Raw genomic sequence first — 14,107 nt, 5'->3', positions numbered from 1 at the left:
ATGAATGATGTGATTCGAATGCTGTTGTCTCCTAGGTGCCTTGGTTTAGTAATAATCCAAGTTATTTATGTAATTAACAGAGAGACCGGATACTTTGTGGCATATTTGTTTGAGAAAAGTAAAACTGATTTGGATAGTCACTTTAAATACCAGAATACAGTATAGATGGCATTAGGAATGCCTTTGAGAAACTTTTATTTGATTACTATTATCATTATTATTGTTTATTATCATCATTTTATTGATTATAGTGTGTGTGTGTGTGTATGTGTAAAGGTCAGAGGTTGACACTGAAGTGTCTTCCTCAGTCGCTTTCCAACTTATTTTTTGAGGCAGGATCTCTCACTGGACCTCAGTGACTGGCTGGACTGGCCAGCAAGCCCCAGAGATCCTCCTGTTGCTGGAATTGTGGGCTTGCTCCATAGTGCTTAACTTTTACACAGGTGCTGGGATCAAACTCAGGTCCTCATGCTTGTGTTAAGCATTTTGTTGGCTGAGCTGTGTTTCTAGCCCTAGAAGCTATTTTACATGAAAGTTGTTTCAGGAAAGAGCTGTGTTCTGTCCTCCATTGTTTCAGTGATTGGGACTTAGCAATCATAAGCGAGCCCAGAAACATAGGTCCTGGGTAAAATCCACTGAAGACAAAGTAATCACTGTCCTGTAGCAGCACAGGACAACCTAAATGCCAGTGTCCTTCCGGGAGCTTCTCTTCTGGCTCATCTTTGGGTAAGCCTCCTGTGCTCAGATCAGCACCTTAAAGTGTTCAGGGCGGCCTTGTAGTCATAGCTCCACTCACCCATCTGGAAGATACCCCACGAGAAGTCTTCCGGAAAGGCCTCTGAGAGTACAAGTGTCTCCAAAAGCCATATTCTTATTTGGGGGCAGGAGGCTCTATTTAGAGCCACACAGACTGGTGTTAATTAAGCAAAAATGAAAGCAACAAGAAATCACAAGTTTGAAAAGGTAGTTGGAAGGTAATAAAAGAGAGAGCAGATTTTGAAGGTGACATAAAGGGAAAGCTCTGTATTGCACTGTATGACCTGACACAGTACATTTTAGCAATGTGTTTGTGTGTGTGTGTGTGTGTGTGTGTGTGTGTGTGTGTGTGTTTGTTTTGAGACAGTCTTCTATAGCCCAGGATGGCCTCAGACTCTCCATGTAGCCAATGAAGACCTTGAACTCCTGAACTCTTGATCTTTCTGCCTTGTCTCCTGAGTGCTAGAATTACAGGCATGTGTGGCCATGGCTTGCATAGCAAGATATTTGCATGCTCCTTTTTTTGAGATAGGGTCTTACTATAACTCTGGCTGGCCTGGAACCCTATGTAAACTATGTAGACCAGGCTAACTTTAACTCAGAGATCTACCTGCTCTGCCTCCCAAGTGCTAGGATTAAAGGCGTGTGCCACCACACCCATCAAGATAGTTGCCTTTAAAAAAAAAATTTTTTTTTTACTTATTACTTTTATTTTATGTGTGTGTGTGTGTGTGTGTGTGTGTGTGTTATGCCTGCATATAAGTACATTCATGTCCTGCAGTGCCTCTGGAGGTCAGATGAGAACATTGGATCCCCTGGAACTGTAGTTATGGACAGTTGTTAACCACCATGTGGGTGCTGGGAACTGAAACAGTCAGTGCTCTTAACTGCTGAGTCATCTCTCCAGCCCAAGATATTTACTTTTCAAAAGATCAAAACTGTGAAAAGACAACCTATAAAGTAGAAATGAGATTTCCAGGTCCATTCAAAACCAGGAAGATGTAGAATACAGAATGCATAAAGAACTCTGACAACTTAACAACAAAAAGACAACCTAGTTTAAAAGCAGCAACAAATTTAGGGCTGAAGAGATGGCTCAGTAGTTAAGAACACTGGCTGCTCTTGCAGATGATACAGGTTTGGTTCCCAGCCACCCACTTGATAACTAACAGCCATCTGTAACTCCAGTTCCAGGGAACCTGAGGATCCCTTCTGGCCTCTGCAGGCATTGCATGCATGGGTGCACTTGTATGCATGTAGGCAAAACACTCATACACATTTAAAAAAATAAGCCAAAAAAGGAGCAACAAATTTGAATAGGTCTTTCTCTAAAGAAGATATGAAGGGGCTGGAGACATGACTCAGCTGTTAAGAGCACTGACTGCTCTTGCAGAGGACGCAGATTCAGTTCCCAGCATGATGGCTAACAACTGTCCATAAATCCAGTTCCAGGGGATCTAATGCCCTCTTCTGACCTGCAGGCATTGTATGACATGGGTGCACTTAAAACACACGCAGCAATACACTCATGCACATAAAAAAATAAAAATAATAATAATAAAATATTTTTTAAAGAAGATATACAATTGGCTAAACTCGGGATGATGGTATTTGCTGTGATTCCAGCACTTAGAAGACTGAGGTGGCAATGAAAGCCTATCTCAAAAAAAAAAATGTCCAATGACCAAGTAAAAAGTTGATCAGTATTCTTGGTAACTGGGCAAATACAACTCTAAACCATGATGGATCCTTCTCCTGACAGGATGCATATAGTCCCACAGAAGAAAATAAGAAGTTCACACCTGGCCTTGAGTTTGTGATGCAACGGCCTCAGAAGGCAGAGACAGGCAGATCCCTGTGTGAAAGCCAGCCTGGTAGCAGCTACATAGCGACATCCAGGCCAGCTGGGGCTACAAGGAAACTCTGTCTCAAAAAAAAATAAATAAATAAATAAAAAAAGGAAAGAGAAAGAAGAAAGAAGTATTGGTGCATATGTAGGAATTGACAGCCTGCTACTTTGCTGGTAGGGATGCAAAATTGTGTATAGAAGCAAAGGAAAACAATTTGGTAGTAACTCAAAGGTTAAACATTGAGGGTCTGGAGAGGTAGCCAGAAGAGTGCCAGAGTTCAGATCCCAATATCCATGTAACAAGCCAGGCATCTCCACAAATACATGTAATCCCAACTCCAAGGGAGGCTGAGACCAGGAGGCTTGGCTGGGGCTTGTTGACTTCCAGTGTAGCCAAGAGACCTCTGCACACACACCTGCACATACATGTATACATACATACATTCACACATATATACAACAGAAAAAAAATCTTTTTAAAGAAGTTAAACATTAGGGGCTGGAAGCCGGATGTGGTGGCACACGCCTGTAGTCCCAGCACTTGAGAGGCAGAGGCAGGTGGATCCCTGTGAGTTCAAAGCCAGCCTGGTCTACATAGTGAGTTCCAGGCCAGCTGGGGCAACAGGGAGACCATGTTTCAAAAAGACCCCCCCCAAAAAAACCAAAACAAAACAAAACAAAAATTAGGGGCTGGAGAGATGGCTCAGTGGTTAAGAGCACTGACTGCTCTTGCAGAGGGTCCAGGTTCAGTTCCCAGCACCCACATGGCAGCTACAAACCATCCGTCCTTAACTCCAATTCCAGGGGAATCTGATACCCTATTCTGACCTCTGAGGCATTGCATGACACGGGTACACTCACATACATGGAGGCAATACACTCATACACATAAAATAAAATATATATATTTTAAAAGAAGTTAAATAGTATATTACCATATGCCCAATCAGACTCATCTCTTAGTATCTACCTTAAAAAAATTGAAAACAGTTGCTTACACAAATGTATATGCACATGTTTAGAGCTGTGCACGTCACAATAACCAAAAGGTGGAAACAAGCCAGTATCCATCAGCAGACATGAGCAGAACATGGGGTATATGTGTGAGTGGGGTGGAACATGGAGTGGAATATCATTTAGGCATAGAGAACAAATGCTGCTGCATTTAACAGTGTTCATGATGTGGTGCTGGGGATGGAGCCCAGTGCCCCATGTACAGGGTAGGTGAATCTCTAAACATGGTAAAGACTGAAAAAGGCAGACTTAACAGATCTTATGGTATATTACTCATTTCTAGGAAATTTCCAGAATAGGTAAACCCATAGAGACAGAAGTAATGTGGTCCCAGAAGCTGGGAAGCAAGGACTTAGTGGGTACAGAGTTCCTTGATGAGATGCTGAGAGTTTTTTGAAACTATAGAAAGGTAGTTTGGCACACATTGTGAATTTATTGACTAACACCAAATTGTTCACTTTAAAATTGTTGATTGTTGAGCTGGGCATGGTGGTGCACGTCTTTAATCCCAGCACTCGGGAAGAAGAGGCAGGCGGATCTCTGTGAGTTCAAGGCCAGCCTGGTCTACATAGTGAGTTCCAGACCAGCTGGGGCTACAGGGAGACCCTGTCTCAAAAAGAAAAACAAAAGTTGATTGTTGAGTTTGAGGCCTGCTGGGGGGCTACACAGTGAGATCCTGTCTTTAAAAAATAATGAAATTTGCAGAAAAAAAAAGTGTTGATTTTGGGAGCTGGAAAGATAGCTCAGTTGGTAAAGCGTTTGCCATGCAAGCATGCAGACCTGAGTTCAGATCCCAGCACATATGTAAAAAGTCAGGCATGCAGCCCAGGCATGGTAGCACATGCCTTTAATGCCAGCACTTGGGAAGCAGAGGCAGGCAGATCTCTGTGAGTTTGAGGCTAGCCTGGTCTACATAACAAGTTCTAGGCCAACTGGGACTACAGGGAGACCCAAGTTAGGCATGCCTGTAACCCCAGAACTTGGGGGGAGCAGGAGGATCACTGGGGCTTGCCTAGTTCAGGTTCGGGGAGACACCCTGTCTCAAGGGAATGTTATAGAGCAGGACACCCATCCTCTTCTCTGGCCTCCGTGTGCACTCACAGGCATGTATATTCATACACGCATGTGCATATACCACACACGCACAAATTGTTGGTTTTATGCAAAGAAAGGAAAAAAAAGTCTGGATATCATTAGGTGCAGGAAATTTTGGGGTGTGCGAAAGCAAATGGTATGGAAGGCATTTAAATTGTGACATTTAGCACAGTAAGTACCAGTAAAACTAGAGACCAACTTGGGAGGAGGCCTAGACAGGAGTATCTTTGAGTGTGAGGCCAGCCTAGGCTATATAATGAAACCCTATCAAAAAAAAAAAAGAGGTGGAAGGAGAAGAGGGAAGGTGGAAGGTGGGGATGGGGGAGAGAATGTGAGCATAGTTAGAGTATGATTTGGGAAGCTGCTAGAAGGAAACTGGGTAAACCATGCCTGCTCTGGCTTGGATCTGAGTCCTTGGAGGCAGAGAACAAGCTATCTCACCAAGGCAGCAGTGAAGAATCGGAGTGGCTTTTGACCCGGAGAGGAACGCTGGTAGATTATTGAAATGTCACACATACGTGGGAGAATGAACCAGGGAAGACTGGGAACTGGTGGACAATAGAGGCCACTGATGCCAAGCAATATCCAAGTGCAAAATATGATGGCCTGGCCTCTGGAGGAAGCCATAGCGCAGCAGCTGTGCCTATTGTCTATGAGGTGTTGAATTAATTTACTTTTTTAGCCAATCTATAGAGCAGGATTTTCCCCCCCCCCCCCCCCCCCAGTAAACAGATTAACAGATTCTGAGTGGCTGAGAAACTTTTCTGAGGTTGTTCAACTACTAATGTGTCCTGGCTTTGAGCCCAGCCAGGCTGACTCCAGAGCCACTTTAGTTTTAATTACAATGCAGAGATAAATAGAAGGGATGATTTTGAAGCCTGCTCACTCACTTCTCAGGTTAAGGAAGGGGAAAGAGGAGGAAGAGTAAAGACATTTTTCCCTTGGGTACCTAGAGTGTGATGGCCCTCCAAATAGAGCTATCTGGCTAGCAGATAGACTATAGACCTGTAGACTAGAACACACAGCCAGAGGTTGGACTGCAGAGTAGGTAAGCAGAAGTAGTAATGTCCCACCTTCGTGGCTCCCTCCCCTGTCACCTGCTTCCTACCTTTCACCTGCTGAGCGCTGGCTCATGCCCTCCTAGAGTTCTCTGGTGGCATCCAGAGGCCACCCAAATTGTTACACAGTTGGCCCATCTTGCAAGACCAGTTGTCATTGGCTCCAGCCATAGGACTGGTCCTCTCCAGCATGGCTCCAGAACAGGTATAAGAGGGACTTGCCAGACTTTCCACTTTAATGCTTATTTCTAACATTCAAGAGGAAAAAGTTTTAAGTTCATGGTTTGTTTCCTCTGACGCTCTAGGAGAGAGATTTGCGGGGTGGGAGAGGGTTGGTTGGACTTGGATTTCTTCCTTGCTTTGGCTCTCATGTCATATAGCTTAGCTTTGGGTAGATCTTTAAGTGCTCAGTGGGGCTGTGATAAAGCATTCTCTATGAAAGCTTCCATTGCGGGGGCGGGGTGAGATTAAAGCAGTAAAGTATCTGCAGAAGATTAAACAGCCCAATGGTTACAGTGGGTGAATTCAGCATGTTCCCTTCTCCCCATTCCCCCTGAAGTCCATAGGGTCCAGTATAGCCTGGGGCAATTTTGAAAGTCTTCCCATCACAGCAGAAGCCCAGACCTCCTGGTCATATCTCCCTTCAACCCAATGTCTCCCCCTCTGGTGTGGTTCTGGGTAGAACATTACCCAGATGTGTGTCCTACCTTTTCCTGCTTGTGGGCCTTTGTCTTACCTGTTGCTCTCTCTGGAATGTTCTTTGTCCTGCTCTGAGATGCTGTCCAGCCTCAGGATTCAGCTCATGTCTCTGTCCTCAATCCTTCCCAACAAGCTCAGATGTAGATGCTATGGTACCCCGTAGATGTACAGCTGTGTGTTCTGCTGGCAGAGCACACCGAGAGCTTAAGAGCTGGCCTGATAGCACACAGCTAGCAAATCAAGTAGCTCTTAACCAGCATCTGATTAGCGAGTTCAAAGCTGCCTTGACCACCCAGCCATACAGCAACCACAAAGAAGGGGGGCAAGAGGGTGTTGCTAACAGCTTTCTGTCTCTCCTCTCTGGGTCCAGGTGGAAGTGAAGCCGTATGTGCTGGATGATCAGATGTGTGACGAGTGCCAGGGCACGCGCTGCGGTGGGAAGTTTGCCCCGTTCTTCTGTGCCAACGTCACCTGTCTGCAGTATTACTGTGAATACTGCTGGGCCAGCATACATTCCCGAGCCGGGCGCGAGTTCCACAAACCGCTGGTGAAGGAGGGAGGCGACCGCCCTCGTCATGTCCCGTTCCGCTGGAGCTGAGCCCAGGGCCAACCCAGCTATAAGTACTGGAGTAGATAACAAGGAGGAAAAAGAGAGGGCACTGCCTCAGGGCTCACGGTGTTCTGGAAATTTGTGCATTTGTTCTCGATTTTTAAAGAAGAAATGGGTCTTATTATTATTATTATTATTATTATTATTATTATTATTTACAGTCATATTACTGAACTCAGTGTCCAGTATAATGCAGAATCGCAGAGTGTATAATGGTACTGATTTGCACTTTGACTCACACCTTTGTCTGCTTGGTACCTTAATTTCTTACACCTGATCTGTCACCTCGACAGCACCTAGACTGCCATTCTCATCAGCAGCCATCAGGTTGACGTCTGTGACTCTGTTTGTTGTTGTGTTGTTGTCACTCTGATTGATTTTAAACTGGAGCATGCACTTATTTTCAGAAACTTAGAGAGTTGCCCCTAGGACAAGACTTACCAAAGGTCATACTCGTGAGTAGGAGGCAGATGTAGCAAACAATTCACAATTCAGCAATCAGTAGTTGGGGTCACGTAGAGTAAGGATAGCCCTTAATGAAAATAAAGCCTTTAGTTGCTCTGTATTTTGACTGGTAAGGATACCTCATAAGCTGGATCTTTATTTTTCCTTCATGTTTGATTTTTGTTTTGCAGAGGATTTTGGTAGATCTTTTAGTGTTACGTCAATTTATGCTGCAATAGCTTTTGCTGCTATTAAAATGGTATTGTTAATACCATAATACTCTGTTCAGGCTAAGGTATCAATTCAAAATGAAAACAAGAACCCAACAACATACTTGTGATTTAGGGATAGAGCCAGTTGCCAAGGGAGATCAGAATAGACTTGAGAAAGCTTCAATGGAAGGTCACTCTTTCTGACTGCATGTTTACTTAACCAGGTTGCTGCATGCAATAAATTTTATATCCAATGTCTAGTATAAAACCTTCCCACAATGCACAAATTAAGAATCTATATAAGCTATAAAATACTCATTTTTGAAAAAAAAGATGATTTTTTTTTTCATTCAAAGACTTGGTAATGGGTGGGAGGAAGGCCTGCCTCAGTGGTGGGATGCTTATGAACAGTGAGAGCCCATAGCAGGACGACCATTATTACAGCCAGTAGAACATGTAGGTGTAGGATATACTTAAAGCAAATCTGTGGATGGTGGATGAAGTACTTGCGGTGCTCTGTTATATATCGTGCAATTTATTTTATATAGTAAAGTGATTGTGTCTAACTGTGATCAAACTTAACTGTTTAAAGCCTCTGTGTCAGACATTAATGAACCTGACCATTCATGACTGATATATTATTAAGTAACACATGAGCTCTTAGTCACAACCACCTAGTGCTTGCACCATTTTACATTAGCTTCAGACCTTGTCAAGAAAACCAAAGAGCTCATCTTAGCTTACAAACACTAAGAATATACACAGTATCTAGAGATAATCGTCAGATTGGCAAACAAGGCACATCTTTAAGAAAGTTGTGTGAAGGTGATGCTGAAAAATGTCTGTACCAAGCGAGATGGCCTGGGCAGAGTTGGTTGTCTGGGTGGGAAATTAACTGCTTAGTCCCTTGGATTTATCCTGTAAAGCTTGAATAGAATTAAGCGCGCTCGTGTAAAGCTTGAATGGAATCAAGCGCGCCCATACTACCGAGGGCATTCTCCTACCATTTGCCCCTGGCTGCAGACAGTAATACATAAACACACGATGATTGCAAGACTAAATTTTTCTAAATCTTCTTCCTATGTTTTGAATTCTGGGGACAAACTGACTGGACATGACACTGCAGAATAGACTTCAGTCGCCGTGTTTTATGTGCTGTGATGTCCTGGTACTGTCTTGAAGTTCGTATTGCTTGTTTTCTGTTGTTTGTTCCTTTCTTTGCTCTCCAGTGTTCAGTTGTGATTACTGACTCTCCAGCTATAGTTTGTTTTCAAAAAAAGGAAAAACAAAATAGTTTTTTACTGACTTTAAAAAATGCCTATTAGAACCTCCCGTTTTGAGGTTTCCTCTGGGCGTTTTGGTAGTAATTGTTTTTCCCCAGCCCAGATGTGGTTTTGTTTGTTTTTCTTTTTTCTATGTTTGTGGGTTTTTTTTTCATCTGTACAAGAAATTTTGTTGCGCACTACTGCTTTTGTATTCTAGACCGTTTTCAAAAGTTGGCTGAAGATTTTTGTTTGTTTATTTTTAAGGAAAAAGGCATGCTTTCTGACTGACATGATCTTTTGCAATACCTCAATTTTGAAATATAGGAAAGAAAATGATATTTTCTAAGTAAGTTTATTCAGAAAATATATATTAATTTAATTCTGCAAGAAAATGATTTAACAGATGGGTAACTTTATTTTTTTCATGCTTATTTGTGTTTTTTGAAAATGAAGAAGTTAGAGCTTTATAACTATAATATTAAAGATCATATCTAACCTACAGAAATCTACCTAATGATGTGGAAGAAGCTAAGGCTTTGAAGAAGCACCCCCTCTTTCATGTACTAAAATAACACTGAGCTGTAGAAAGAGAAGCTGGAAGACTGTACAGCGTAAAGCTAAGCAAAGGTACAGTGTCCTGGAGAACAGGCTTGAATCACGAACTCCATTCGGTGCTGACGGTTGTGAACAGATGGTGGAAACTGCTTTCCCTTAATTTGTATATTTATAATCAAGCGTTGATTGTGCACGACTGACCAGGATTGTGAAAGAGTTCTTCTGTTTGTATTTTTTTAAAGAGAACTTTTTTAGTTTATTAAATTATAACATGTTCCCTTTTGTTTTGTAAATAAATGTGCCCCAAGTTCTTAATGTTATATTAAAAGAGAGGGTCCTTCAAAAAAATTATTTTTTAAGACACAGAGGTGTTCTGACCTGCAACTTGACTGGGAAGCCCCTGGGTAACAGGTCCTATGTGGCCTTTCCTCGATGGGACACTTGAACTAGTCGAATTTTTGAAGGCTGTAACCTAACCTCGACTATTTGTTGTTATGTGCAATACTGTTTGTACTGTTTGTATAAAAAATAGAAAAAAAGAAAAGAAAAAAGGCATAAATCTTTATTGCAGATTTATTTTCATTGCAAACTTTAGACATTGTGATTCACTGAAATCATTTTTCTACTGTCAAATATGTACCTTTTCTTCATGCTGGTATTTTTTCAATAGTAATGTAGCCTTTGTACTGAGACAAATTTTCATTGTTATTTTTAGAAAGATTTTTTGCTAAGAAAAAAATTAAACATATTTACATATTTTTCATTTTATTTCGTATTTTCTTTAAGGAGTGCTTTCTCAATCATTACTAGAGTTGTTTCTGGGAGGGACTTTCATATCTGGTCAATGTCATAATATTATTTTGTATTTTTACTTGGAATAAATTAATTTTATGATGCTAATTCTTTAAAAGTTTATTTTTTTCATTTTCAGTTATTTTTGAAGCTAAAACCTTTGTAATATTGTTACTAAAGTGTCTAGTTTTTTGAAATGCAAAGCTTTATGTATTAACTTGCTGATGTGGTTTACAATAGTGTGACAACGATGAAAACGGTTGGTTCTGTAAAGCAATTGGAAATGTAACGGACAACTGGGTAATAAAATGACAGAATGAGCTGAACGTGCGAGATCTCGACAAGCCTTGTCCTTTATCACAGTGGTTTAGTGTGAGACTAGGGATGTCACAGTACAGGTCTCCAAGGATGTCTCAGTGGGTTTATACAACACCAGGTGCAGCCAAATCTGTGGCCCTGATAATGAAGTCACCCTCTTGAAATACCACTGGGTTTTGTGAAGCCCAGCCAGGTCAACAGTGTTTCAGTGCTTTCCTTTCTAACTCCTCATGCCACGATATGTGTGCATGTGCGTGTGCATGTGTGTGTGTGTTGTGTGTGTGTGTGTGTGTGTGTGTGTGTGTGTGTGTGTGAGAGAGAGAGAGAATCTGCCACCCATTGCTGTCCATGTATGAGCTGGTGCCTTTCCCTCCCCAGTCTTTCACTTGCATCTCCAGTGGTGATGTCTGTGAGTCAGAGGACACACACAGCCTTGTGGCCTTGTGTGTGGCACTGCACCCTGTACAGGCCCTAGGAAAGCACACACGCTTGTCACCACTGTTCAGTGTCCAGCTGCATCTTCCTCACATCCCTGCCTGCTCCCTCTCGTGATGCCCCTTGTTTGCCTTTTCTTGTGGCGACACATCTGGCTGCTCTGTGCATGATCTGTCTGCCTTCCTGCTGCTGCCTGTCCAGCCCCCACCTCACCTGGAAGTGTGAGGGCAGCACATTGCTGCACTAGCACCTAAGATTAAAGCAGAAATGAACAACTGCAAAACTGGTGTTGCGTAAACAGAACATCCAATGACTTGCTCTAGATAGATGGCGTGTTTCTGCTAGTTGGTGGCCTCCTCTAGATCTGTTGCTTCAGAGGTGAGGCTCATCAATAACTGGAGGAACAGGTGTCCAGAGTTGGCTCTTGGGTACGCTCTGTGTATTCAGTTTTGTAAATAATATATAGATTAGATCAAGTTGTGATGTAAAATTTTAACTCAAATTGGGTACTCTTGGTTGAAATTTTGCATTAACTACAAATAAATGATTAGGAACAGAAGAAAAGAAATTGGAAAAATTGTTTAGTGGAATAAAGATTATGCTTAGATTTCCGCCTGTATCTTGTGTTTTATAGCTTGTTAGTGAGGCATGGGCTAACGCAGAATGTACTGCATTTATGCAATTAGCAAATAACTGCTAGTTTTCATTTATCTATTATATTAGCAACAAAATGGCATTTAACTGGGTAAGCTCCTACCTACATATTTGAGTATTGTGACACCTCTACTTGCAAGGTTTGAATGAAAGATTAGTCACAGATTAGTGAAAAAAGTATCTTTTCTGTTAAACCTGGCTTATTTGTCTGGATCCTTCCTCTTTCACTAGTCTGTATGGTATGTCTGCTAACATTTCTTTCTGGTTTTTCTTCTTTTATAATAACCAAATTTCCTCTATCTCAGCTGCAATAGTGTTCCATCTTACCACAGAGTATTTTATAATTGATGCTGTCGACTTTATACCCCAAAATGGGTCAAGAAGTGGATCTGTGATTCAGGGATGTTCAATTTGTGTGATGAAGAGGTTAAGTGCAACCAGTAGAAATCTTGGGTGCTAACACAGGGTAACTTCTCCTTTTCCTGGACATAGCTCTGTTGGGGTATAAAGTATTAGGTATTTGTACTTTTGCTGTCAAATAATGGACATAACTTTTAGAGTGTTCACAGCTAAGATCTCTGCATTTGTTTTTCAACTAAGAACTGATTTTAACTGTATTGTATCTTTTACTACTGGTTCCTAGATTGTTTTTTGCTAGTACCCCTTGCTCAGCTTCTGCCTCCGGGGCTTGGACTAATATGCTTGTATGGAAGTACAGTACTGTGGCTAAACAGGAGCGCAATGCAGCTATTGCTTACAACTGCTTAAACTTTGTAGTTTGGACTTCTTTTTTTTCCTGTAATACCAACTTATTAAATCTAGCTGTATGAAGTACTGACTTGTCATCCTTTGCATTTGCTGAGGAGGATCTTGGTGTCTTGGGTTCGCATCTGGGGAACATTCCGATTGATTTCTTTACTTTTTTAAACAAGTCTCCCACCAGTTCACCTATTACATCAAAGATCACTTTTTTTCCCTGACACACTAAAATACTTGTGTCTTTGAATCAGGAAAGAGTGTGTTGACTTGTATCAGGGGACTTTTTCGTGTACTGGAGATAGAACCCTAGGCGTCAAGCAAGCCAGATTACAACTTTGCCCCAGAGCTCCCGGCCTACCCCAGGGCTTGGGTTTTAATTGCAAACACATGGCCACACTATGCCAGTCTCATTACCCCGGAACGTTCTTAAAAAGGTTAAGTACTGCCACCTTCATTTTGTTTTTCACTAGTGATTTTTTTGTTGTTGTTTGTTTTTTTGAGACAGGGTCTCCCTGTAAACCCAGCTCACCTGGAGCTCGCTGTGTAGACCAGGCTAGCCTTGAACTCATAGATCCGCCTGACTCTGCCTCCCAAGTGCTGGGATTAAAGGCTTGCACCACCACACCCGGCCATGGTTGTTTTTTTTTTTTTTTTTTTAAAGAAAATGAAATTCCGCCTCGGTTTTGGACGTGTTGCACGCTCTAGGTGCTAAGTGACTAATCCTTGAAGACAAAGGATGGGGAGTCCCTGGACCACACTCAGAGCCAGCGGGCCCTGGGCGACTAGTCAGGGCGGGGTCTGTGCACAGGTGGTTCCCGAGCTGGGACTACGCGGGGCGGAGCACGCATGCGCGAGTTTTACCTGCGCTGCAGAGCACCCCAGGGAAGAGGGCGGGCGGGAAAGGGAAGGGTATTAGGGGAGGGGGGTGGTAAGGGCTGGGGCGGTGGTGCCAGGAGAGGAAAGGAGGGAGTTTCAAGGGAGGATGGGAGACAGGGGAGGAAGGGAGGGAGTTCCAGGGGAGGAGGGGACGGGGTGTCAGGGGAGGAAGGGAGGGAGTTCCAGGGGAGGAGGGGAGGGGGTGTCAGGGGAGAAGGGGAAGCGAGGGGGTGCCAGGGGACCTGAGGGGAAGGCACGGGGAGGAGGATCCGCAGTTTGGTGGCAGTGCCCTCCCTGGTCCCCGCACGGGATCCGGGCAGGGGCCCTGAGCTGAGACCCAAACGCGGGTCTCACGCCCACGCCCACGCCCCGGCGTCGGGCCTTCTGGCCGCTGGCTTTACCTCTGGCTTCTTTACTCCTGGTTGCTACCCTCCCTGCAGGTAAGCTCACCTCCGGTGCCCACGTGGCCTCAAGGCATCCCAAACCGCCGCTACCGCTTTGAGTGGCCGTGACCAGTGCCCTCGGCCGCCTGCAGCTGCTCTGCCTCCCTCACTCCACACCAAGGGGTAAAATAGAATCTTCTGGCTTTTATGAAAGAAAATAACCATACACCAAGGAAGAAATAGAGTCCTCTGTTCAGGGTGCTGAACCCTTGGACCCCGGTCTTGTCCCTAGAGAAAAAGGTTCTGGTAACCTCCACGTGAAGGGGAGGAGGC

The 14,107-nt window shown here is 43.3% G+C and overlaps 1 protein-coding gene across 11 annotated transcripts in view; it reads left to right on the top strand.

Annotated features, from left to right (window-relative positions):
- Cpeb3 (cytoplasmic polyadenylation element binding protein 3) overlaps positions 1 to 12,587 on the top strand; it is a 213,935-nt gene extending 201,348 nt beyond the window's left edge. For all 11 annotated transcript variants that reach the window (XM_008849611.2, XM_008849616.3, XM_008849615.3 and 8 more), the window contains one exon: positions 6,842 to 12,587. In XM_008849611.2, coding sequence (XP_008847833.1) covers positions 6,842 to 7,069 — 228 coding nt within the window. In that variant the 3' untranslated portion in view covers positions 7,070 to 12,587. The remainder of the gene's footprint in view (positions 1 to 6,841) is intronic.
- Positions 12,588 to 14,107: the final 1,520 nt, after the last annotated feature.

This window comes from Nannospalax galili, unplaced genomic scaffold (assembly GCF_000622305.1).
Source record: "Nannospalax galili isolate Female #2095 unplaced genomic scaffold, S.galili_v1.0 scaffold384, whole genome shotgun sequence".
Classification (NCBI taxonomy): Eukaryota; Metazoa; Chordata; class Mammalia; order Rodentia; family Spalacidae; genus Nannospalax; species Nannospalax galili.
The sequence above is the reverse complement of the archived record's forward strand: the minus strand, read 5'-3'. Positions and strand labels throughout refer to the sequence as shown.